Below are 25,452 nucleotides of genomic sequence, written 5' to 3' on the forward strand. Positions count from 1 at the left end.
CGTCACAGCCGTCTCAGAAACCCCAGCCGATTCCACAAATCAAATCTGGAGTTCTCAATGTGGCGATCCACCAGCTTTCTCTGCCTCCCAGGTGGCTCCTCAACTATCTGCTCACCTGGCCGTCAGGAAAGACACTGGGTTTTGGAAAAGACACGAGCAGCTGGACTGTAGGTGTGCCCAGCAGCTTAAGGAGCCCCTAAGGCTTTCGATCTTCAAGAACGAAAGGACTGCTCTTGGACTTGGGATCCGGTGAGGCGTCAAGTAAATGAAGCAGAAGTGTGAGCTATAATCCAAAAGAAAAGGCCACGCAAAAACCACAGCACAACGTACAGGTATCTTTTGTGTTTCTCACACCTCAGAGTTCATGGCGTTATCTGAATAATGCAGATTCCCTGACCCCACTCCCAGGTATTTGGTATCAAGTGTGGACTGGGACCTGGAGTGTGTGTTTTTAATAGGCTTCTTGGATAATTCTGGACCACAGAGTCCATTAATCCCAATCTGAAGAAGACTTGGAATTGTCAAGAAGAAAGTCAATTAACTGGAGAGGATTTACCACAGCCACGTGAGCCACCAAAAAAAGAGAAGCAAAGGGATGCAGATCAGCCCCGGGCACCAACAACCAGCGCGCATGTCTGCAGTGTGAATGCCGGAGCGGGGGAAGCGCAAGGTGTGACGGAGGCGTGCAACAGGAAACTGACTCTGGTTGGAGCAAGGGATTTCCACGCCACAGGGGAGTGAGAAAGTCAGCACAACGAAAACAAGGCTGTGTCCAGGGAATGTTCTGAATGCGAGAAGATGGCTCGTGCGCAGTGGGAAGCCTCTGGATTCAGAAGTCTACTTGCAAGCCTGCCCTTTGTGGATGGCTGAGTCACTCTGCCTCTCCAGGCTTCCACATGCTAAACAGGGGCCACAACCTCCCCCGAGGAATGCTGGCAAGGGCAAGTGCCCCTAATACAACCTAATAAAGTCCTCTGTAAATGGTAACACATGAAACAAACCCAGGATGAGTCTAAGAAACTGAAGCTGACTAACACAGGCAAACACTTATTGCAAGACCTTTTGTAAGCATCTTGCTGAAAAGTTGGCAAGGATGGCAGACAAGCGCAGGAGCGTGCCAGGAAGAGGTGGAAACAGCTGACTGGGAACACTAGGAGAAGCCACAGAACATTCCTGAAGAATGTGGAAAAACATCCCTTTCTCCAATGGTGGTAAAGGGTGAGGAGGAGGGGAGACAAGGCTCAGTACGTGGATATGGTTTTACTTTATGCCAATCATCCCTTCTCACAGAGGGCTCCTCATGGCACTGAGCCAGGCAGCTCCATGGAGGACTGGGGACTTCTGCTCCGTGAACTTGGTGCTCTGACACCAGGGCTCAGCAGAGGATTTGTGGTGGCTTCTGCAAAGAGGCCAGCCAGGAGGACAAGAGAACAGGGGTTCTGTGTCCAGGAATCTGGAACTGCCCCTGGCAATTATTGGACAAGGAGGAGTGTGTACCCTGTGAGGGGCCATGGTGAGGGACGCAGCCGGCATTTCCTACAGCAGTCCCTCGTGAGCTCTGTTCCACAAGGAGACAAAGGTGCACAGACACGCGGGGACACACGCTGGGAGAGGCAGACCTGGCAGTGGCAGTGGCCAGCCTGGCTGAGGGTGAGGAAATTGTCAACAGGTACACAGTAACTGTACACAGGTCGGCTACAGCGCTGACTCCCTCCTGCACCCACCCCACCCGACCTCTCACCTCACTGCTTGTTTTGTCATTTTTGTTTGCTTATAGATAAGACAATTTCTTTAAAAAAAAAAAAAAAAAGAAAGAAAGGGAAAAGTGGCATGGGAATTTGGCCAAGTTGCTTGGGGAAGCTGCATCCCAAATTCAAGTGCCTGGGTTCAATGCCCACCCCTGGCTCCTGACTCTAGCTTCCTGCTGGCACAGACTGAGGAAGCAGTGATGGCTCAAAATGATTGGGTCCCTGTCACCTAAGTGGGGGACCAGGATTGAGTGCCTGCTCCTGGTCTAGGCCTGGTGTTGCGGGCATCTGGGGAGTGAACCAGCAGATGGAAGCTCTCTCTCTCTCAAATAAATTTAAATAAATAAATGAATGGGAAAAGGTATTAGGTTAATAAAAAGCTTGTGAGTATATAGAAAATTCTTTCTTTAATATTGTGTGGGGGGCCGGCGCCGCGGCTCACTAGGCTAATCCTCCGCCTAGCGGCGCCGGCACACCGGGTTCTAGTCCCAGTCGGGGCACCGGATTCTGTCCCAGTTGCCCCTCTTCCAGGCCAGCCCTCTGCTGTGGCCAGGGAGTGCAGTGGAGGATGGCCCAGGTGCTTGGGCCCTGCACCCCATGGGAGACCAGGAAAAGCACCTGGTTCCTGGCTCCTGCCATCGGATCAGCGCGGTGCGCCGGCCGCAGCGCGCTGGCCGCGGCGGCCATTGGAGGGTGAACCAACGGCAAAGGAAGACCTTTCTCTCTGTCTCTCTCTCTCTCACTGTCCACTCTGCCTGTCAAAAAAAAAAAAAAAAAAAAAAAAAAAAAAATTGTGTGGGGCCTGTGCTGTGGCGTAGTAGGTAAAGCCACCATCTGCAGTGTCAGCATCCCATATGGGCATAGTTTGATTCCCGGCTGCTCCACTTCCAATCCAGCTCTCTGCTGTGGACTGGGAAAGCAGTGGAAGATGGGCCCCTGCTCCCACATGGGAGACCCAGAAGAAACACCTAGCTCCTGGCTTCAGATTGGCCTAGTTCCAGCCATTGAGGCCATCAGGGGAGTAAACCAGTAAATAGAAGACCCCCCCCCCCTCTGCCTTTCTGTAACTCTGCCTTTCAAACAAATAAATAAATCTTTAAACCACCCCCTCAAAAAAATATTGTGCTTACCAAAGTGCATACTAGCTAACGGGTAGATCCTTACGTATTCTAAAACAATACCATCTGATCACTCTTTAGTTCCACAATGTACATGGTAACATTATGTGACTAGCACTTCATGGGGTAGAGAATTAAGATGATAAATGAGGATGTGTGTCTTACAGGGTTCCTTACAAGGAAATACATCTCAATGTGGAAACAATAGGGTCTAGTCTACAGGGCATACAGGCCATACCTTAGTTACAGAAAACTACGGGAAACAAGCACAGAAAATGTAAGCGGAGAGCATGGCGCCGAAGTCCAAACACAAATGTAATGTGACCAAGACGAAGGCCCCTTCTCGTGTCCTTCAGAGAGGACTATGGTGCAGAAAGAAATCGGGAATTACAAGTACAGCAGCACGACAGGAACAGGAGCACTGCTTAGGGAGACAGCCGGGGCCCACAGCCACATCTTGCTGAGCTGAGGTCCATCTGCGTACGCATGGGTCACCTGGTTCTCACCACTGAGGGAGGCAGAGCTCAATAGGAGGATGATAAAGCAGCGAAGATGCTTCAGGAAATGGCGTGCAAAGTCTGGTGTAACGCTCTACGGACCACGCTGAACTGAGGCTAACACAAAACCCTAAGGCAGGAAAAGTTGCATCCGGCCATGCTGAGGGGCCGAGGAACAGGGGCCAGGGGCCAGCAGCCAGCAGCCAGCAGCCGGCCTCTGGCATGCCACAGCAACAGGCTTTTCAGAGACTGTGGGCAGTGCCGGGGAAGGAACAGAGTGAACGAGGAGTTCTGATCAGTGAAAAGGGGAACAAGGAGAAAAGAACATGGATCTACACAGGAACAAGGTACGGGGAACACGGGAGGCGACGGATGCTAGGATGTACTGCATGAGTTCTTCGGAAAATGATATACTAATGTTAGCAGAGACTGGGTCACTCTGGTCACAAGAAATAATTTCAAATCTGCAAATGTAATGAGTATATAATGTAAATTACTATAAAGCTAACTTGCGATGCTTTACATGAAATGGCAAATGATCTTTAAAAAGTCTCGTGGAGGGAGTGGGCATTCACCCTAGCAGTTAGGATATCAGCTAGAATTTGGGTGTTGACCGGTCTGCGCCTGACTCCAGCTTCCTGTTAATGCAGACCTGGGAGGCAGTGGTCACAGCTCAAGTGACTGTCTTGACCCTTAGGCCAGATGCCTGCCCTTGTGGGCATTTCTGACTTAGTGGTCTATCCCTGTGGCAGACAAGCTGATAAGCAGATGAGTGGCCACTGATGCAGCAGCGAGAAGAGAAGCTGAGGTCCTGAATATCCTATCAGCTGGACCATTACACCCGGACAATCAATACCTGAATACATTGGCAAAGTGACTGAACGCTCCACAGTGCACAGTGCTTTGGCTCCATGTACCTAACATTTAATCACTAAAAGTGCATAATGATTTATTTAAGGATCTGAATGAGTTACCACTAGGAAAAAATTTCAGGTCCCTTAAGATCACTGTGAGATACAATTATGAGCTGCTGCTTACAATGAAAAGGAAATGGCATATACACAAAAGGAAGGGAGGAAGCAGCAACTTGTGGAGGGGACTTGGAAATGAATGAAGACATGATGTGGTATCATAAATAAAGCTACTGCCCACCTCAATAGACACCAGTGAGCACAAAGGGCCGCATGCTATTTTCAAAATCATTTGCCTGGTTTTCTCAAACTTTTTAGAAAAGAAACATGATCACACACACACACACACACACACACAGTAGGCATATTCTTCCCACCTGGGCAGCTTAGGTATCTTCAGGGGGTGAGACAGATGAAGCAACAAAGCCCCCAGTGCACGCACAGCAATACTAGCTTATTAACCACCGTTGATTTCACTCTGGCTAAACACCCATCAGCTGTGTGCATTCTGCTGTATGTATAGCACAGACCAACAAAAAAGTTAAAAGAAAATCTCATTTGTTGAAATGCAAATGAAATGAAATTGTCAAAAACAAAACAAAACAAAAATCCTAAAAAACAAAATGTTTCGACAGGGTTTTCAGAATAGAGAACATGGGAATAATGTGACTGGATGAGCACTTTCATGAGCTTGCAAGAATCCAGGCACGCAGGTGATTGGCTGCTGGGACGGAAACACTGACAAGTCCTTGCCGGCGCCCTCCCACAAGATGCCACTGGCAAGAAGAACTGACCCCGAGGGAGCCGAAAACCACCACCTGCTCCACGAGATGGAAGCTTAGCTCTGGGTCCCCACCTGGGGTGATGCCGGTGCACTCCCAGTTCTTGCAGTGAGTATCCCTGGGCCTGTCCAGGTTCCGAGCCTGCTAGGCCCCAACAGGGTATCTGCCAGTCAGAACCGCCAGACATGGCACATTTGGCAAATCCATTAGCTCTTGTGGGCTGTGTAGAAGTAAGCTTGTTTTTTTCCTGTTCCCATAAAGAATGGACATCACCCAGGTGCAGATGCCCAGGAGTCAGTGCACGGGATACAAATAAGACAACAGAAGCAGGGAACTGAGCTGCAGACCACGCCCACACCAACCCTCCACCTCTTCGGGCTGAGGGCCACAGTGCTCCACAGCCCACCAGTCTTCTCCCTCACAGCACTGCCTAGCCGGGGTAAGCTTCCCACTCCTGACCCGACTTCCACAGCGAAATGCAGACTTCATTTCTGCCGCATCAGTGTGAGCTGGAGTCCCACGTGCAGTGGTCACAGGTATGTGAAAAGGCAAGCTGCCGAGCGTGTGGGAGTGCTGACAGGCTACAGGAGCGCTTACCTCTTTGACGCTGTGTGTTACCGCCCATATGAGAAAAACTCTTGACATCACCTGGAAAGAGGTCAGGACAACAGAAGATGGGACAATTCCTGAAAGAAATTTTAAGATGTGTAAATAAACATGCTTTATTAAGTTTCAACCTAAAACAAGTATTCTCAAGCGTTCAAGGGTAAATGTTTACAGCCAAAACCATCTTGAGCAACTGAAGCTTACCTATATTGCTAATGCACACGTTTTCAATGTAGTCAATAGCAACAACTTCTTTCCTTCCCCTCTCAAAACAGTAATATATTTTGGCACAACAAAACTGTGGAATTTTGTTCTCTTTCTTAAGCCTGTCAAGACCACTAAGAACAATATTTTTGTACTTATCATATAGAAAAACACTGCCTAACAAAATTAGACCCTGAAAGTTCATTTTATTATGTGGGTTTCAAAGTAGGCAACAACTGGGGCTGGCGCTTGGTGCGGTGGGGTAAGCCACCATCTGTGATGCTGGCGCCCCATAGCAGAGCACTGGTTCGAGTCCTGGCTGCTCTTTTTCTCATTCAGTTTCCTGTGCCTGGGAAAGTGGCGTAAGATGGCTCAGGTACTTGAGTCCCTGTTGCGCGTGCGAGAAACTGGCTGCAGCCCGGCCCAACCCTGGCTGGGGTCATTTGGGGAGTGAACCAGCAGATGAAGATGTCTCTCTGTCTTTGCCTTTCAAATTAGTAAATAAGTAAATCACATCTTCAAAGTACATAAGAACAGATAGGAAATCAGTCCTATTTGTATCTAATGAATGTTGAAAGCTCCCTGATAGAAGCCCTAATATATTATTACCTCTAATGATTAGTGGGGTGTTTTTTATTATCTACTTAAATATTTTTGCCAAACAGCATAGCAAGATAAAAATTTATTATATTTTATTTTTTAAGATTTATTTTATCTATTTGAAAGAATTACAAAGAGAGGTAGAGACACACAGAGAGAGGTCTTCTATCTCCTGGTTCACTCCCTAAATGGCCACAATGGCCGGAGCTGAGCTGATCCAAAGCCAGGAGCCAGGAACTTATTCTGGGTCTCCCATGTGTGTGCAGAGGCCCAAGCACTTGAGTCATCTTCTATTACTTTCACAGGCACATTAGCAGGGAGCTGGATAGGAAGTGGAGCAGCTGGGACTCGAACCTGTGCCCATATGGGATGCCAGTGCTGCAGGTCAGGGCTTTAACCCACTGTGTCATAGCACCAGCCCCAAAATTTATCTTTTAAACCATCTCTTTTTTTTTCTTTTTTTTCTTTTTTTTTTTTTTTTTTGACAGGCAGAGTAGACAGTGAGAGAGAGAGAGAGACAGAGAGAAAGGTCTTCCTTTTGCCGTTGGTTCACCCTCTAATGGCTGCTGCGGCCGGTGCACCGTGCTGATCCGAAGCCAGGAGCCAGGTGTTTCTCCTGGTCTCCCATGCGAGTGCAGGGCCCAAGGACTTGGGCCATCTTCCACTGCACTCCCTGGCCACAGCAGAGAGCTGGCCTGGAAGAGGGGCAACCGGGACAGAATCCAACGCCCCGACTGGGACTAGAACCTGGTGTGCCAACGCCGCAGGCAGAGGATTAGTCTATTGAGTTGCGGCGCCGGCCTAAACCATCTCTTATCATCCTGTACACTACAAGTACTGGTACACTTATCCTCCCAATGTCTTCAAGCTGTAATACTAGGATCATCTTTAATTATTTTTAGATAATCACAAAATTCTGCCAACTGTCTCCTGATTTGGTATTGCCTTCAATTCCTACATTCACAATCTCTAAAAATTAGCCAGCACCATTGTATAGAATTCTTGGCTCCTTTAACTAGTCTTAAGTCTAGCAATAAGCCATTATTTGTAAACATAATTTTCCTTTTATAACTTTTTTCCCAAGAAACCTTTTACTTATGGAATACAAACTTCATATATTTCTTAATTACAACTTTAGAAACATGGTGATTCTTCCCGTTGTACCTGCCATCCTACCCATTCTCCCACCCCTCTTTCTCCTCCCTCTCCTATTCCCATTCTTATTTTTTTACTGATCTATTTCAGTTAACTTTATACACATATGATCCTTGTAACTTTACACTGGCAAGGAACCGCTACCAAAATTAAAATTTGGAAGCAGAGTCACAGATCTTCAATCCAACAGTCCCCTCCGCGTCTCTATGTCCTCTTTGGAGCCAACACCTAGACCTCCCGACTCCCTGGGCCTTTCAGGTTGCACGTAGGCAACTCCATCACCTACCAGGAAGCCCTCATCATGGTCACGGATTCTTCTTCCACTTTAAAACTAACCACACCTTCCGAAGCCACTGAACTGTTCTAGGGCAGTGCTCATTTGCCCGAGCCCTCTAAAAGAACACTCACTCTTCTGCCATTTAGACCTGTACAGTTGCCCAGACTACACCTTGCCAAAAGACCATGTACAAATCAGATCCATCTACTGTTATCTCGGAAAGTTTGACTACGAGAAGTCACTTCATATCTCACTAAGAAAAAGAGACGTTATATCCTGCTGGAATGGGTTATTTAAAGAAAATCTAGGCTCTGAAGAGGGATGGTTTGGTTCCAAAAAGCAAGTAACCTGGATATGTTAAGCTTAACTGTTGCACAAAGAGGTGCCCAGTAAATCTTTACAGAATGAATGAAAGAAAAGGTAAGTGTATGGACATATAGATCCACGCAAGAGAACTGAGAATCTAGAAATAAACCCTCACATTTACAGGCAGTCGATTTTCAAGAAGGTGGTCAAGAGAGTTCAAGAGAAAATCACAGTCTTCTCAACAGCTGACTCTGAAACAATCAATTGGATAGCCACATGCAAAACAAAAAACAAAACAAAAAAACACACAGGCGTTGTTGGGCCACTCCTTCACCACACACAAAAATTAACTCAGAAAGGATCAAAGACTTAAATGTAAGGGCTAAAATCACAAACTTCCTGGAAGAAAACATAGGAGTAAATGTTGTGACTGTGGATTAGACAATGGTTTAATAGCAATAACACCATGACACAAAATGCAAAAAAAAGTAAATAAATTGGACTTCACAATTAAAAACTTTTACATCAGAGAAAGCCATCAAGAAAGTGAAAAGATAACCCACAGATAAAATATTTGTAAACATACATGATAAGACTTTTATCCAAAACATATTGTGAACTCTTAGAATTCAAGAATGTAAATACAATTTTTTAAAAATGGGCCAAGAATTTGAATAGGTAATTCTCTACTGAAGACATAAAAATACTCAAAAGGAAACAAGAAATGGTGCCCAGCATCATTCATCACTAGGGAATACAAATCAAAACCAAAATGAGATATACTTCCCACCTACTAGGATGGCAATAATAAAAAAAAAAGACACGACAATAACTAGTGTTGGCAAGGATGTAGAGAAAATGGAACTTTCAAATGTTTCTGGTAGGGCTGTGCACTAGTACAACTACCCTGGTCTGTTGGTGCTACAGAAGATTAAGTATGGAATCACCACAGGGCTCAGGAACTCCACTCCTAAGTACACATTCGTGAGTACACACACACAAGAAATGAAAATATATGCCCACATAAACTTGCACAACATACTCACAGCTAGAAATATTTACGCACATCAAAAAATGGAATCGGGGCCAGCACTATGGTGCAGCGGGTTAATGCCTTGGCCTGAAGCGCCAGCATCCCATATAGGTGCCGGTTCCAGACCTGTCTGCTCCACTTCCGATCTAGCTCTCTGCTGTGGCCTGGGAAAGCAGTGGAGAATGGCCCAAGTCCTTGGGCCCCTGTACCCACGTGGGAGACCTGGAGGAAACTCCTGGCTCCTGGCTTCAGATTGGCGCAGGTCCAGCCGTTGCAGCCAATTGAGGAGTGAACCATTGGATGGAAGACCTCTCTCTGCCTCCCCTCTCTCTGTGTAACTCTTTCAATTAAATAAATATACCTTTTAAAAAAAATGGAATCAGAGTGTCAATAAACAGATGAATGGATGAATAAAATGTGGTTTAGCCATAAAATGGAAAATTAGAATAAAAGTAATAAAGATACATGCTACAATATTAATGAACACTGGAAACATTATGCTGAGTGAAAGAAGTCACTGACCAAACAAAGAAGCAAGCAAACAAGCAAAAACAACACACAAACCAACATACTGTATGATTCAACTTATGTGAAACATCCAGACAGGCATACTTTAGGGACAAAAGGTGAACTTCCTTGGGCTGGGAGGCTTGGGGGAAAGAGGAAGTAACTGCCAATGGGTATAAAATTTTTTGGGGGGTGAGGAAAATGTTCAACAATTGATTGTGGTAATGGTTGCACAATTTATTATACACTCTAAGTAGGTGAATTATATGACATGTGAATTATATCTGAATAAGGCTGTTATTAAAAAAATAAATGTTTGAGTGAAGTACAAAGCCTGGTTATATAATTATGTAATGCAGCTAAAGAAGCTAATTAGGGAGTCAAGCATTTAGTGAATATACTTAACCAGATCACACTTCAGAGAAGAAAACATTAAAAACATAAAAAGAAGACTGTGGATTAAAAGATTTCTTAAATGAGTTATTAAGCATTTGCTGCTTAAGGAAAGACTGCGTCCATTTCTACTGGCTGCTTCTTTTCTTAAACTTAAAGGTTAGCTCATCACATCAAAATGTGGTTTTTCTCTTTCATTTTTTTTCCTCTTTCTTCTTTTGCCACCAAAGTACTTGTTTCCAGCAATGCTCTGGCGTTGTGGCTGTATCCCGAGGGAACATTATGAAGTCCAGAATTTGGATTCAGATTGCCAAGTTCAAAAAAAAAAAGATTTTATCTCACTCCTCAGCAAGAACCAGGCTCCAGGAGACTAGATAATAATTCAAAATGTCACTTCATTCACTTGTTTTTATTTTTTTTATTTTTGACAGGCAGAGTGGACAGTGAGAGAGAGACAGACAGAGAGAAAGGTCTTCCCTTTGCCATTGGTTCACCCTCCAGTGGCCGCCGTGGCCGGCACGCTGCGGCCAGCACACAGCGGCCGGCACACCACGCTGATCCGATGGCAGGAGCCAGGTGCTTCTCCTGGTCTCCCATGGGGTGCAGGGCCCAAGGACTTGGGCCACCCTCCACTGCACTCCCTGGCCACAGCAGAGAGCTGGCCTGGAAGAGGGGCAACCGGGACAGAATCCTGCGCCCCGACCGGGACTAGAACCCGGTGTGCTGGCGCTGCAAGGCGGAGGATTAGCCTAGTGAGCTGTGGCGCCAGCCCAAAGCATCTTAACTTGTAACGAATTGATATATTGCTCCTTTTGTGGGACATTCAGGTTGCTTTTAATTTCTTGAGAGAATAAATGAAGACATGAAGAACTAAAATAACAACATTTTTTGAGGCTTAGATCTTTTTTTTTTTTTCCTTTTTCTTTAAAGGATTCTGAGTATTTCCATGGGACAGTTTCCCAGAAGTAGAAGCACTAGGTCAAATGGTATGAATGTCTTTAAGGTCCTGGAAATATATTGCCAAACTGCTTTTTTTTTTTTTTTAATTTGACAGAGTTAGACAGTGATAGAGAGACACAGAGAGAAAGGTCTTCCTTCCGTTGGTTCACCCCCCACCCCCCAGTGGCCGCTGCGGCAGGCGCACCATGCTGATCCAAAGCCAGGAGCCAGGTGCTTCTCCTGGTCTCCCATGCGGGTGTAGGTGCTCAAGCACTTGGGCCATCCTCCACTGCATTCCCGGGCCACAGCAGAGAGCTGGACTGGAAGAGGAGCAGCTGGGACTAGAACCTGGCGCCCATATGGGATGCCAGCGCCACAGGTGGAAGATTAACCAAGTGAGCCATGACACCGGTGCCAGCCAAACTGCTTTCCAAAAAAGTTTGCTATCAGTTTATACTCCCACCAGCAATATACTTGCCTGACTTTAGCACACCCTAGCAGTTAAATTCAAATTTTAATAATTAGTGAATAAAAAGCTGATCTATGCTTTCTAATTTGATTCGGATGTCAAAACAGTTCTGGCCTGCATGTAGGTGTGCTACAGTCCCTCTCCAGGAATCTGCTTACAGAGGCACCTTAATTTCCCCCAAATGATGTCATTCAACTCAATTCTCAGTTTCTACAGCATATGCATGCACCTCCACCAGTTACCCAAAAACTGCACTTCAGGCCTAGCCATTGGCACAATCTTAGAGTGCTTGTTGCACTGGCCCGGTCAAAGGGCCAGTCAGAAGAAGGGGCCCTTTTATAAGGAAGCCTGTCAGGGCCAAGAGCTCCAGGTCCATCCTTGGAACTACAGAGGGCCACAGAGATGGATCATGGTATCTTAGCTCTGAATACAACTGGCATCATTGATGTGGGCTATTATTATCAGGTAGATTTTGTAAGAAACTGTAAAAAACAAAACAAAACAAAACAAAAACAACCCATTTTCTTATTTGTTGTAGGAATTATACGCAGCCTAATATATCCCCTGCCACTCAGGGTCCCATATATGAAGTCCTGGGGGAAAGGTGGTTTAGAACAAACACTGGCTCCTTTCCAACGATCAGCATTATGGAACCCAGCTGCCCTTTTCAACTTGGTAGCCAGACAGCATCAAGCCAAGTCTGCAGTGTACTACATGTTGTGAAGGAGTTACCACAGTCCTTGTGGCGTGTGGTACAGGGACAGGGAAGGCAAACTGGAGCCTCACCCCTTTCTCCACTCTTGCAATCAATCCCACTGCGTTTGCATTTTCACACCATTCTCTCTCACTTGAACACAGCAGGCCAGCATGGGAAAACCCAAACCGCAGGCTTTCTGCTGTTGCTGATCACCTACTTCAATTGGTTGTTCTCAGATGACACAGGGAGATTCTGCCATCTCTGTGGTAAACTCTCACTCCATCAGATTTCATCGAAAATCCACTGTGCTAGCATCTATTATTTGTTGCTTTATTCAAGAGTATTTCTGGAGAGCCTACTGTGTGCTAGGGATCCTCAGGAGCTCACAGCCCGGGGCTGTGGCTGAGTTGCTTCAGGACACTTATTCTGAGGGCCTTTGCCAGAAGGTGATGAGAGGCTGCGGGTCTTTGTAAAGAGGCAAATAGCACGATCCAGTCTTGGTTGCCAATAGCTGTGTCTGTCAGCAGTGCTAATCTCTGGCAAGGCGAGGTTGTAACTTGAGAAATAATCATGGGGATGTATGTTGAAAGGGCAATGAACTTTTAAAGCAAAACACTGGCAGATGAAAGAAGGAAGCAAGGCCTGTGTGTGTGTGCGTGCCAAAAGCTGTAGAGAGGGGATCTGGCCTTGGGCTGTGTGCTTGCCCAGAAGCAGGGGCTCCTGAGGACTCCCCAGATCGCTGCAAATCTTCCCTGCCTTCCAGCAAATCGCTGGAAATCTTCCCTGCCTAGTGCAGTCCTCAGCCGGGCCACCTCAGTGGGGTTGGGAGACCAAAGTTAAGAAAAAAAAGAAATGGGGTCTGTGCTGTGGTCTAGTAGGCTGAGCTTGCACACCTGTGCTGCTGGCATTCCGTATATAGGTGCAGGTTTGTGTCCCAGCTGCTCCTCTTCTGATCCAGCTCTTTGCTTAAAGCCTGGGAAAGCAGTGGAAGATGGCCCAGGTGCTTGGGCCCCTGCACCCATGTGGGAGACCTGGAAGAAGCTCCTGGCTTTGGATTGGCTCAGCTCCAGCTGTTGCAGCCATTTGGGGAGTGGACCACTGGATGGAAGACCTCTCTTTCTGTCTCTCCCCCAGTGGTGTTCAGGGTGGAACCAGTGGCCACCACCAGGACAGAGGCCAACTTCAAGGAACACAAAGGTAACAGAGAACAGGCCAGAGAAAGGGGAAGGCACAAAGTCACTACCCAAAATTAACTCAGTGTTAATAAGTGAAATCTGGACATAGACTCTCCCTAGACAAATACCTAACATACTGGATGAAAAGTTACAGCATTAAACAAAAGAGCAAAAATAGCCAGCAAGCAACCAAAAGAATGGGCACAACTTCGTGCCATACATTTTAGAATGTGCTATCTAAGAGAAGGAAGGGATGACAGCACAATTCCCACCCTGTCCACACCCTGGAAAGTGCTGTCAGTGAATCCACAGACTCCTCAGAGCGCTCACCCACAGGCCCGGCTGGGAGGGAAACGCACACTTCTGACAGCAGTGTGACAGGAACAGAGGCTGTGTGGTGGCAGGGAGGTGGCCGAGCGGCAGATTCCGGGCCTGCAGGCCCCATCCGGAGCCCCACCAGGAGGACGGTCCAGAGCACCCTAGAGGAACGGGGCAGACTTCCTTCCAGAGGGGGAGGATGCCCTGACCAGGCAATTACAAAACCTCAGAACGAGAGAGGAGCCCATGTGTTTTTCTGATACCAAATTCACCTGCGGAGTTTAAAATTCAGAGTATAAGCAGCTGCACGGAGGAAAGTGCCCCTCCCGATCTCCTCCAGCTGCCTTGAAGGCCCCTTTCCCATGGGCAACAGCACTGCATTCCTGGTCTATGATTCCAGAGGTCCATTAGGCATAGAAAGCAAATACGCAGGTGAGCGTATGCTGATGGACTGCAACACCATCTTTCCGCCAGCCTGTTTTACGTCATGGCAGCATTTTTACATCAAGATCTTTCTTTATCAGCACGTACATTTTAATTACTGAGGCTCCATGATGTTTTAGCGTTTTCTAAGCTCTGCCTCCATGTCATCAGGGTGTTGAAAATGTGCAGAGCAGGAAGACTCCACCTTGAAACCATGGCTCAGAGAGGACAGTGACCAAATGGTGCCCAGCGTGGAAGTGCTGCCGGGCAGGGCCCTGGGATGTCTCTCTCACAGCAGACTGGTGACCTCCCAGCATGGCCAACACTTCAGCAAGGTGAAAAGGCATGGCAACAATATGAACAGGGCACGAGGAAAGAAAGAAAGAAAGAAAAATAAGGCAGGAATTGCATCTGGGGGAAAGGCAACAATAAAGCAATGAGCAGGAAGGTCAGCATTCAGGAAGACAGAGGCAAGGAAAACCGTTATCCCCAAAACAGAGCGCCTAAGACATGGAACAAAGTATCCAAGGGTGGAATCCAAGAAACTTCCCTGAACACGGAAGGACAAAATCTGCGCGAGGGAACACTGTGCTCCACACAACTGGCAGTGAGCGCCCGAAACTGAGAAATTTCATGGCTTCAAAAATAATACTTCAGGGATCGAGACAAAAACCAAAGTTACCTACAAAGTGACAGGACAGTCAGCCTGGCTTCCTCCTCCACAGCAGCATCCACCCTGGGAAGACGAGGAAGCCACACTAGGAAGGTCTGCACCCACCTGAGACGTCCAGCCGGCGCCAGCATGCGGCCGAAGGGCTAGGAGACATCGCTACAGAGGACGCGACCTCCCTGAGCGACACGGCGGGGCCACACAGCAGGTGCCTGCATCCCATCTGAGCACCACCTGGGGTCCCGCCCGCTCTACTTCTGACCCAGCTCCCTGCTAATGCACCTGGGAAAGCAGTGGAAGGCAGCCCAAGTCCTTGGGTTCCTGAACCCACAAGGGAGACCCAGATGGAGAAACACATGTTGTCAGAAAATCAGCCAAATGAGAGATAAGTCAAAGTAAAGAACCCAGGGAGTGGACATTTGGCATAGCAGTTAAAAAACACTGCTTGGGACACCCACATTCCGTATCAGGGTGCCTGATATGTTCTCAATTCCAGCATTCCTGCTAATGCTCACCCTGGGAGGCAGCAGCTGATGGCTCAAGTCCTTAGGTCCCTGTACTCACTTGGGAGATCTGAACTGAGTTCCTGGCTCCTGGATGCAGCCTGACTCAGCCTTGCTGCAGCAGGTATTTGGGGAATGAACTAGTAGATGGGAGATTTGTCTGTGTGTCTTTTTCTCTCTCTCTCTCTTTCAAATAAGTAAAAGAGAAAGAAAGAATGAACTCAGAAATGGAGAAAGTTATGTTTTTTGTTTTTGTTTTTGTTTTTTTTAAAGGCAGGGCCAGTGCTGTGGCCCATTTGATTAATCCTCCACCTGCGGCGCCAGCACCTCACATGGGCGCCAGGTTCTGGTCCTGGTTGCTCCTCTACCAGTCCAGCTCTCTGCTGTGGGCCGGGAAGGCAGTCGAGGATGGCTTGGGCTCTGCACCCACATGGGAGACCAGGAGGAAGCACCTGGCTCCTGGCTTCGGATCAGCGCAGCATGCTGGCCGTAGCAGCCATTTGGGGGGTGAACCAATGGAAGAAAGACCTTTCTCTCTCTCTCTCTCACTGTCTAACTCTGCCTGTCAAAATAAAAAAAATAATAATAATAATAAAAAGCATCCCATAGTAAGCACTGACTAATAGTAAAAACTAAACAATTATGGTAATTATGGTCATAGAATATAAGTAAATGGTTATGAGTCATAATATTAAATTAATAACAATTTAAAAATGGGAGTCAGGGGAAAAAAGATGAAAGGAAGTGTGACAATACTAATTTCTTTAATAGAATTAAGAGGTATTGTCCAAATATCCTTAATAGAACTAATACTATTGCTTAAAACCAAAATACAGCTAAACTTAATTCTCACCTAAATTTTTCATAATCTCTTTCTTTTAGTAAATAATGTATCTGCTGTGGGAAACATTTTTGTTATACTTTCCTTACTTATATTGGATACATGCAATGGTTTTAATGAAAAGAACATGCTGATTCCCTCATGCATCCCCGTTTTCTTCCTTATGTACAGCCCTGGGAATAAGGTGCCCTGTGGAATGACGGTGCCACGATTAATAAGGTCACCTCTGCGGGCTAAACTTACAACGATCTCAAGCTTTACTCTTTGTATCTTTCCACACTGCCTGAACTCCTTATAAAGAACAGGAATTCATCTTTCAAAATTAAAAAAAAATCATATTCTGAACAAGAAACATTTAGCACTAGCACAAAGATAATTCTGAAATTGAACCAATTCCAATCTAAAACAATTTTCTTACTTTCTCTTACAGCGTTGGCCAATCTCAGGGAAACAGAAAGTACTTCTGGCCCGAAGGAAGACAAGGGTGATGGTGAAAGGCGGGAGGGAGGGCAGATTCACACAGCACCCGCATTCAACGAATGCACTGGCTTTTCTAAGGGACCCACAGACGATTCCATTTTCTTCTTTCCGGAATGCAGCCCCTGCTCACCTCCGGAAAGCAATTTAATGTGTTTCACATAACCACACCTAATGTTACTGAGCTGACAAAAGAAATGCGTCTGAGATGGAAATCAACAGCAAGTGACGGTGTTGGTCTATGGACTTATCTGAGGCTGGCATTTCTGAAACGTGTACTGAACTGTGAGAGTAATGCATGCTCTTTGTGCTAAAAGGACAGTGTTGGTTTTTTTTTTAAAGATGTATTTATTTATTTGAAAGTCAGAATTATACAGCGAGAGGAGAGGGAGAGAGGGAAAGAGGGAGTGAGGGAGAGAGGGAGGGAGGGAGGGAGAGAGAGAGAGAGAGAGAGAGAGGTCTTCCATCCACTGGTTCACTCCCCAGATGGCCGCAACAGCCAGAGCTGTACCATCTGAAGCCAGGAGCCAGGAGTTTCTTTCAGTTCTCCTATGTGGGTGCAGGGGCCCAAGGACTTGGCCTATCTTCTACTGCTTTCCCAGGCCATAGCAGAGAGCTGGATCAGGAGAGGAACAGCCGAGACTAGAACCCAGCGCCCATATGAGATGCCAGCGCTTCAGGCCAGGGCTTTAACCCACTGCGCCACAGCACCAGCCCCAAAAGGACAGTGTTACTAGGTGCATTCATGCTTAATTTTCACAACATTGAAAGGAAAATTAAGGTAAATACACAAGATGTCAGGTACAATGACCCTTTCTGTGTCATCACTGGTAAGAAATGTGCAGTCAGAATTAAAGCTGTTCCCTTAAGAGGGCAAAACTCCTGGAAATGTGCACTAGGGTCCAATCCAGTGACATCCCACTGCAGTCGATCTACTCCAGCTCTACCATACACACTCACCCAGAGGAAAAGCAGACACAAGACCGAGTCGGTGCGGGCAGCTCCACCCAGCGTCTCAGCACGTGTCTGCGGCACCACAGCGGGTCAGCCTCGGACCCTGGCCCCTCCCCGCACCGACTGTGATTTACTCTCCACAAACACAGTCTCCAAACGCCAGTCACCTGCTGCATGTGGCATTCAAGTGATGGCCGAGGGATCGCTCATGACATGGGAGGAGAAGGCAGCTCTAAGAAAGCTGGGCTTTCTGGGAGTTGATTCCAGGTCATATGGTGATGTCTGAGCAAAGTGTGTACGTTTGTGTGTGTGTGTGTGTGTGTGTGTGTGGAGGGCGATCTCACTGCTGCACAAGCGACCTTGAAGAGATCCAGTCACAAGGAACAAGGACCGACACAGCGCGTCCTCACTGAACTCTGGGGGCAGGGAGATGCCATGTTTCACGCCAGGGCATGGAACGGGGGGCTTCCGAGGTGTTACGCAGCACAGCGGGCTCTGCTGCCCTCACTTTCCAGCCTTCTGGGTAAAACGGCTTTCCTCCTTGTTGCTGGGGCCGCTTGGGAAGAGAGCCGGAAAGCACTCTAATGCCTGGTAAGGACACAGGACAATCAGGGCGGGGAAGTAGCTTGAAGGCACGAGAGAAGCTGGTGCCTCGATGGATACAAGCAGAGCTCGCTCCAGGCTCTGAGCTCCTTCAGAGCCCACACACCGAGGACAGAGCCCAGCTACGTAATTCAGTGTCCACGAGAGGAAGAAACCCAAGGGCTCCTGTTTTCAGCCATGGCCCTGTATGCTCCATGGCTTTACACAGCCTGGCTTTTAAACTGCTTCCTCCCTGTTCTAAACTGCCAGCTGTCCAAGCGCCTGCCACCAGTAGCTGCCTGTTCCACTTAATCGAGACTCCCATGCGGAAAACACCAGAGAGGCCCAGGGGCCTCCGGAGGCTGGAGCCCGTGAGGGCTTTATAAATACTCACTTTTCACCGCCCTGTTTCCCTGTGGGGTCTGCTCTCTCAAGTCTAATACTCTCTGAACCACAGCAAAATACAGACCTGAAGCAAGTGGCACATGCTTCCCGCCCTTCTCAGGATCATACACAAGGCAAAGATGAAAATGCTAAGACTAGATGTCCTCCAGGAGGATGCAGGGAGCCAACCCTAACTCGTGGAAACCTGCTCCACTCTGTGTTACATTAACACTCTAACAACAAATTCCACCTCATTATCCTGATTGTTCGCAGACAGCAAGTGTTTTAGGCCGGACTCTCGAAATGCGAAACGTGAATGGTTTACATCTATTTCACCAGCAGGACCACATTCTAAGTATTTCTCTTAAAAAAAAAAAAAAAAAAAAAAAGAAATGATCGTTGAATCATGATGTCTTTACTTACTTTTTGCTAATTTATACTAACAACCCGTACACACTCTGGATAAAAATCCAATTTATTAGAATCTGTTTTAAAACTTTATTAAGTTTTGTTTTAATAAACTTCCAAAAATTCTTTTATGGAAGGTTTATCAACAGGTGGCACCTAATCAGTCACCTGAAAAATACAAGCTGACAAATACAAGCTGACAAGGCTGAGATTAGACTCATACTCATTTGACATGGAAAAGCCAATAATCAGAGGATTTCATTTAAGCAAACTAGAAAACACTCCTGCTGGCAATGCTGTTTCTGCGAACCACGTATGCAGGGAGGGGAGACTGGGCAAGGCCAAGTGTAACTCCTACAGGGTGGTGAAAGCAGGCCATCTATGCGGAAGGGCCTCTGTTTAAGAGAAAGGAACTACAAGGATTATTTTTAACTAGGAAATTCTTGGCTGTTAGAGTTGGAAAGGATCTAAGAGATCAAGTTTAATCCAACATTTGATGTATTTGAGTTCTGGAGAAGGTAAAGCAATTTGCCAAGCTTACACAGAGCGTGGCATACAACAAATTACCATTTCTATCTAAGACATGGTGGTCACTCTCTAAGAATATTAATTACTGCTCTCTACATAACCAGAATAGAATTAAACTCGTTGCAAACAGTATTTCAAATGTTTGCAATGTAAAGTGTTTGCTGCCAATATGACAACAGGCTAACATTTAGCATATCAAGAATACAAATTGTTTTTCAAAAATCAAGACCCTAAAAGGCAAATGAGCAAAGGGCATAGACAACTTACCAAAAAATGAACACAGTTAATAAGCAAACATATGGAACTATATTTAATTTCACAATCAGTAAATAGCAAATAAACAAGAGTCCCTATAATTTTACATGATTAACTTGGTGAATATTTAAAAGTGTTATCCAAATGTTGGCATTATGCTGAACCCACCAGCGGACTCACATTTTGCAGATGAACACAATTCTTTGACAATTCAATCTGGTAGTATTTTTAAAAGTTAAAATAATATTCATATGCTTTGAATTAGTAATTACATGGGAACATTTATGCTAACGGTATGAGCCAAAGAATAAAAAGTGTATCAACAAAGATGCTAAGGGCATAAACAAAGATTAAGAAGTATATATATAACCGGAGTTACTGGCTAAACATCCTCCACACAGGGAGACCGAGACGCATCTCCCTGAAGGAGATATTCTGCAGTGACGCAAGAGCGTCAGCGAAGTTCCTGGCATCCTGGAAAGCAGAGCAATCGGAGACGCCTGGGTCTCCGCGGAAAGGACCCAGCAGACCATCTGAATATGCCACCCTGGGCCAGCGCGGGCCAACTCTGAGCATCAAAAAGAGTTACGAGAATGGACCAAATCACATCACCTATGTTAAAATCCATGAGTTTGTGATGATAAAACAAAAGAACAAAAGCTGTTCTCCCTTGGCCATGCTCTGATTTTTGCTTTTTTGGGGGGAGGATGTGTGTATTGGGGGATTATAGTGTATCTTATGTATGTGGGTGGTGTATGATGTGTAAGTGTGGGGTGTGGTATATGTTGTGTATATGTGGCTTGTGTATGTGTGGTATGTTATGTGTATGTGTGTGTGCAATATATATAGTGTGTATGTGATACATATGTATGATGTGTGTGTGTGTGTGTGTGTGTGAGAGAGAGAGAGACATCCCTCAGTATCAGTGGCTGCCTGAGATAGAAAAATTTCATTCCTGGTTTTACATGAGAAACGTGTGTAAAGAAAGGTAAAACACTACCCCTTATTTTCTTTCAAATTACAGAATAACTTTAATTATTCTCTCATTTTTTCCCCTCAAAACTCATTTCTTTTTTATTTAATGAAGGAAGGCTAGCTGAAGCCAGTATAACTTGGTGACAGAGAGATGTCAGACCAATGAGATGTGTTGTTTTCAGATTTAAACTAAATGCTGAACTTTTTAAAAATTAAACATTTTTATTAATTACTTACTTAGAATAGTGTATTTTTTTAAAAGATTTTATTTATTTGAAAGGCAGAGTTACAGAGAGGCAGAGGCAGAGGCAGAGGCAGAGAGAGAGAGAGAGAGAGAGAGAGGTCTTCATCCACTGGTTCACTCCCCAGATGTCCGCAACGGCCAGAGCTGAGTCCATCAGAAGCCAGGGGCCAGGAGCTTATTCTGGGTCTCCCCCACAGGTTCAGGGACCCAAGCACTTGGACCATCTGCTGCTGCTTTTCCAGGCCATAGTAGAGAGCTGGATCGAAAGAGGAGCAGCCGGGACTCAAATGAGCACCATATGGGATGCCAGTGCCACAGGTGGAGGCTTAGCCCACAGTGCCACAGCACTGGCCCACACTGAACCTTTATAAAGTACAATAAGGGGTGGCTGATATGGCACAAAGGTTTAAGCTCCTGGCTATTCCACTTCCTATCGAGATTCCTGCTAATGTGCCTGGGAAGATGACCCAAATATTTGGGGCCCTGCACCCACATGGGAGACCTGGATGAAGCTTCTGGCTCCTGGCTTCGGTATGGCCCAGTCCTAGATGTTGCAGGCATTTGGGGAAGTGAGCCAGCAGATGGAAGACCTCTCTCACTTTGTCTCTCCCCCTCACTGTCACTCTTCCATTCAAATAAATAATCTTAAAGAGAGAGAGAGAGAGAGAGAGAAGGAAAAAGAAAAATTTTACGTGGGAAAAAATCCCACAAAGTTATACTGGTCTTCTTTAGGGAATTCTGGGAGACTAACACAGTATTCTGAAACTGATAAAGCAGGGGAAGAATCAAGGTTAGACAAAAGAAAAGAACATGTCTGCTCCAGGAAATGGGGCACCTGTCTGAGCAGAGGGGCCGGGGTGGAGGACAGACTCATTCTCCACCGCACTGGACTCTTCTCCCATGTGAGAAACAAGCTCCAGGGCCTGGCATTTGGCCTAGGGGTTAGGACGGCGTCCCCTCGCCCTCATTTCACACGGGGGCACCTGAGTCAACACGCAGCTCTGGGCTCTGACTCGGGCTTCCTGCAGATGCGGGTCCCGGGAGGCGGTGATGACCAGGTTCTTCCACCACGTGGGAGACCTGGAAAAAGTCCCTGGCTCCTGGCTGCCAGCCATTGCAGGAATTTGGAGAGTGAACTAGCAGAGGGGAGCACCCGCCCGAGCTCTCTCTCTCAAATAGAAACAAAACAAAAACTCTTAAGTATCAGTATAAAGATTATGTAACAAAATGGAAAATGATTGTATTAAAAAAAAAAAAAAAACTCAGAATTCAAATGCTTGCCACTCTAATTATAACTATGCATACGTGTGTATGTACACAGACCAGGTCTGGAAGGAAACAGAAGTGAAATGCTGACCGGAAGTGCAGGATGTGGGGGCATCCTTCTCCTTCTAGTAACTAGATCCCTGTTACATTTAGACCATTTTCTTCCAATACATAACGTGAAGGCTGCCCTGGAGCAGAGAACACGGTTCTGTCTGCGGCCCAGACTGCTGGGGCAGCCCGGCCACTGCCAAGGCACCAAGCACCATGCGGGGCTAAGTGGACTCTGGAGCAAGAGACCCAGGATGGGCGAGCGAGGCCCCCGGGGCTGCTCACACAGATGCTGCAGCACACATGTCTGCCCCTCCGCCCGCCCTGAGCCGGGGGTGGCGGCAGTGCCGCGCTCACTGAGTAGGAGGCAGGGGGACATGGCAAGAGCCTGTCGACAGCACATAAAAGACGCGCACTGAAAACACGGCTCGCAGGAGGAGTGAAGCTTGTCAAAGTGCTGCAGGGGCTGGGAAAGTGAAGAGAAGAGAAGGAGCAATTATAACCCGAACCTAACAATTCCTCAGCTAAATTTAACCAGAGAGGTGGAATCCATCTGTAGCTTGAAAACGATAGGCAAATGAATGCTCAGGTACACAAGGACCCGACCCACATGGAATCCTAAGTGGTCACTGTGAAGTATACACACGCATCTTCTCATCAGTCAGCTCCACACATGACCGTGTTTCAGCTGTGAGCCCCCCAAATAAATAAATGGTCCCAGGGCGAAATAAAGACATGCCATGCTCGGGGAAAAAGCTTTTATTTCTTGTTATAAGATAAATGAAAATCAATTAGAATTTATTAATGTCAAACTTTTCCAGAAATGCTACTTTAGAGTTTTTCAGCTATGAATAACGAAAATCAAGTATTAACTTCATTTACTTGTTTTTTAATTGTGCCAATAATCTAGAGTATATTCTCTCTCTCTCGCTCGCTCTCTCTCTCACATAACACACACAGATACACACATGGTGTAAGGTTTGTGGGTTTTTTCCTGTTTTATTTGAAAGACAGAGAGACAAAGAGGCAGAGGGGGAGCTTCTATCTGCTGGTTCACTCACCAAATGTCTGCAACAGATGAGGTGGGATCGGTATGAAACCAGTGCCCACGTGGGGCAGGGACCTGACCACTAGAGCCATCACCACCGTCTCCCAGAAGCTGGAGTTAGAAGCGAAGATGGGACTGGAAGCCAGGTACTCTGACACAAACTTGGGTCTTCAAGCAGCGACTTACCTGCTGTGCCACACACCTGATCCTGTATTTATCTTTTCAAGGTTGAAGTAGAGTTATTTATTCAAAGTTTTAATTCTCAGCTAATAGATGAGAGTACTTCAAAAAGTTCATGGAAAATGCATTCTGAAAAAGTTACGCACGGATTTCAACATTTTTTGACTAAAATAAGCTTATTCTCTAATTCCATTTTCCACACACTTTGAAGTGCTCTGTCTCTCTTTAAATGTACTAAGTTGAAAGGCAGAGAGAAAGAGAGAGAGAGGGAGAGACAGAGACAGAGTTCTTTCATCTGCTGGTACACTCCTCAAATGCCTGAGACAATCAGGGCTGGGCCAGACTGACGCAAAGAGCTGGGAACTCCATTCTGGGCTTCCACATGGGTGGCAGGAGCCAAGCACTTAGGCCCTCTTCTGCTGCCTTCCCAGGAGCCTCAGCAGGGAGCTGGATCAGAAGCAGAGTAGCTAGGACTCCAACCTGGCATGCTGGTAGAACACGTGGTGGCTTAACCACTGTGCCACACACTGGCCCTGAAGCACTCTCTTATTCACTGTACTATATTCACAAATGAGTCTAAAATATAGTTCCTAAAATCCTAACATCCATTATTTTAAAATATAACTCATAGAAACATGGATCTCAGGGTGGTAGCAAAATTATTTCTTGCTCATAGGATCAAGAATGATTTTTTTCTTCTTTATGTGAGTATTAGTTGATTTTTTTCAATGTGTGTTACTTTATATTAAAAAAAAGTCTTTTCTCTCTCACACACACACACAATCACAACTTAAGAACCAGCAGGTCGTAAATAAAAATGTGAGAGGGAGCACGTGGCAGAGGTTAAAATGCGGCTTGGGACACCTGCATCCCACATCAGAGCGTAGTTTCAAGTCCCAGCTCTGCTCCCAAGTCCAGCTTGCTGCTTGTGCACACAGTGGGAGGCAGCAGGTTATGACTCAGGCAGGTGGGTCCTTGCCACCCATGTGGGAGACCTGGATTGAGTTCTCAGCTTCCAGCTCTGGCATAGCCCAGCCCTGGCCATTGTAGGTATCTGGGGAGTGAAACAGCAAATGGGAGATATCTTTGTCTCTCTACTTTCCCTTAAAAGTGTATGAATTTTCAAATTAAAAAAAATTAAAATAGGTACAATTTCCATCAAAACTATGTATACAACTGCTTAATAATCATTTTAGCAAAACAAGTACATATAGTTCAAAAATCTAACTTGAAAACAGCTTTTGGACGCATTTATGCAAGTATACCTTACATGAATGAGGACTTTGCTGGGAGGAAAATGACACCATGTACAAGGTCATTACTGGGATGATAATCATGTATTATTATTTAGGGTTAAACTAATTTATATTTTTGTTTATCAATTCCAACCTCAAAAATATAAAGCAGGGGTAGGCATTTGGCCTAGCAGTTAGGAGGCCAACGAAGAACCCATGTCCTGTATCAGAGGACCTTGGTTTGATGCCCACTTCTGGCTCCTGACTCCAGCTTCCTGCTAATGCAGACTCCAGGAGGCAGCCATGGTGGCTCAAGAGAGGGGGGACAGGGCGGCAGGAAGGGTTCCTGGCACCCACGTGGGAGACCTGGCTTGGGTTTCTGGCTCCTGGCTCCCAAGGTTGTTGCAGACACATAAGAGGGAGCGAACCAATGAAAAGAAGCACTTTTTTTTCTCTCCATGTTTCTCTCTCTCAAAAAGCAAAGCAAAACAAAACAACAACAATAAAAACAATCAAACAAAAAACACTGCAATAGAAATATAAAGCTGGGGCCAGCGCTGTGGCGTAGCAGATTAAAGCTCTGGCCTGCAGCACCGGCACCCCACATGGGCGGTGGTTCGAGTCCCAGCTGCTCCTCTTCAGATCCAATGCCCTGTTAATGCACCTGGGAAAGCACTGGAGGATGGCTTAAGTTCT

General features: G+C 46.2%; 1 protein-coding gene across 5 annotated transcripts in view; it reads right to left on the bottom strand.

Annotated features, from left to right (window-relative positions):
- Window positions 1-25,452, bottom strand: part of HACD2 (3-hydroxyacyl-CoA dehydratase 2) — a 99,576-nt gene that overhangs the window by 30,524 nt on the left and 43,600 nt on the right. For 4 of the 5 annotated variants that reach the window (XR_016233142.1, XM_002716611.6, XM_089331819.1 and 1 more), the window contains one exon: window positions 5,654-5,742. Coding sequence is in view for 4 of the 5 variants with exons in the window: in XM_002716611.6 (XP_002716657.1) it covers window positions 5,654-5,742 (89 nt within the window). In the remaining variant the exon portion in view is untranslated. Of the gene's footprint in view, window positions 1-5,653; window positions 5,743-13,747; window positions 13,773-25,452 lie in introns of those variants that run through there. The other variant, XM_089331816.1, reaches the window with a different exon arrangement.

Source organism: Oryctolagus cuniculus, chromosome 4 (genome assembly GCF_051225735.1).
Source record: "Oryctolagus cuniculus isolate XC-2025 breed Fujian yellow rabbit chromosome 4, ASM5122573v1, whole genome shotgun sequence".
In the NCBI taxonomy this organism is placed as follows: Eukaryota; Metazoa; Chordata; class Mammalia; order Lagomorpha; family Leporidae; genus Oryctolagus; species Oryctolagus cuniculus.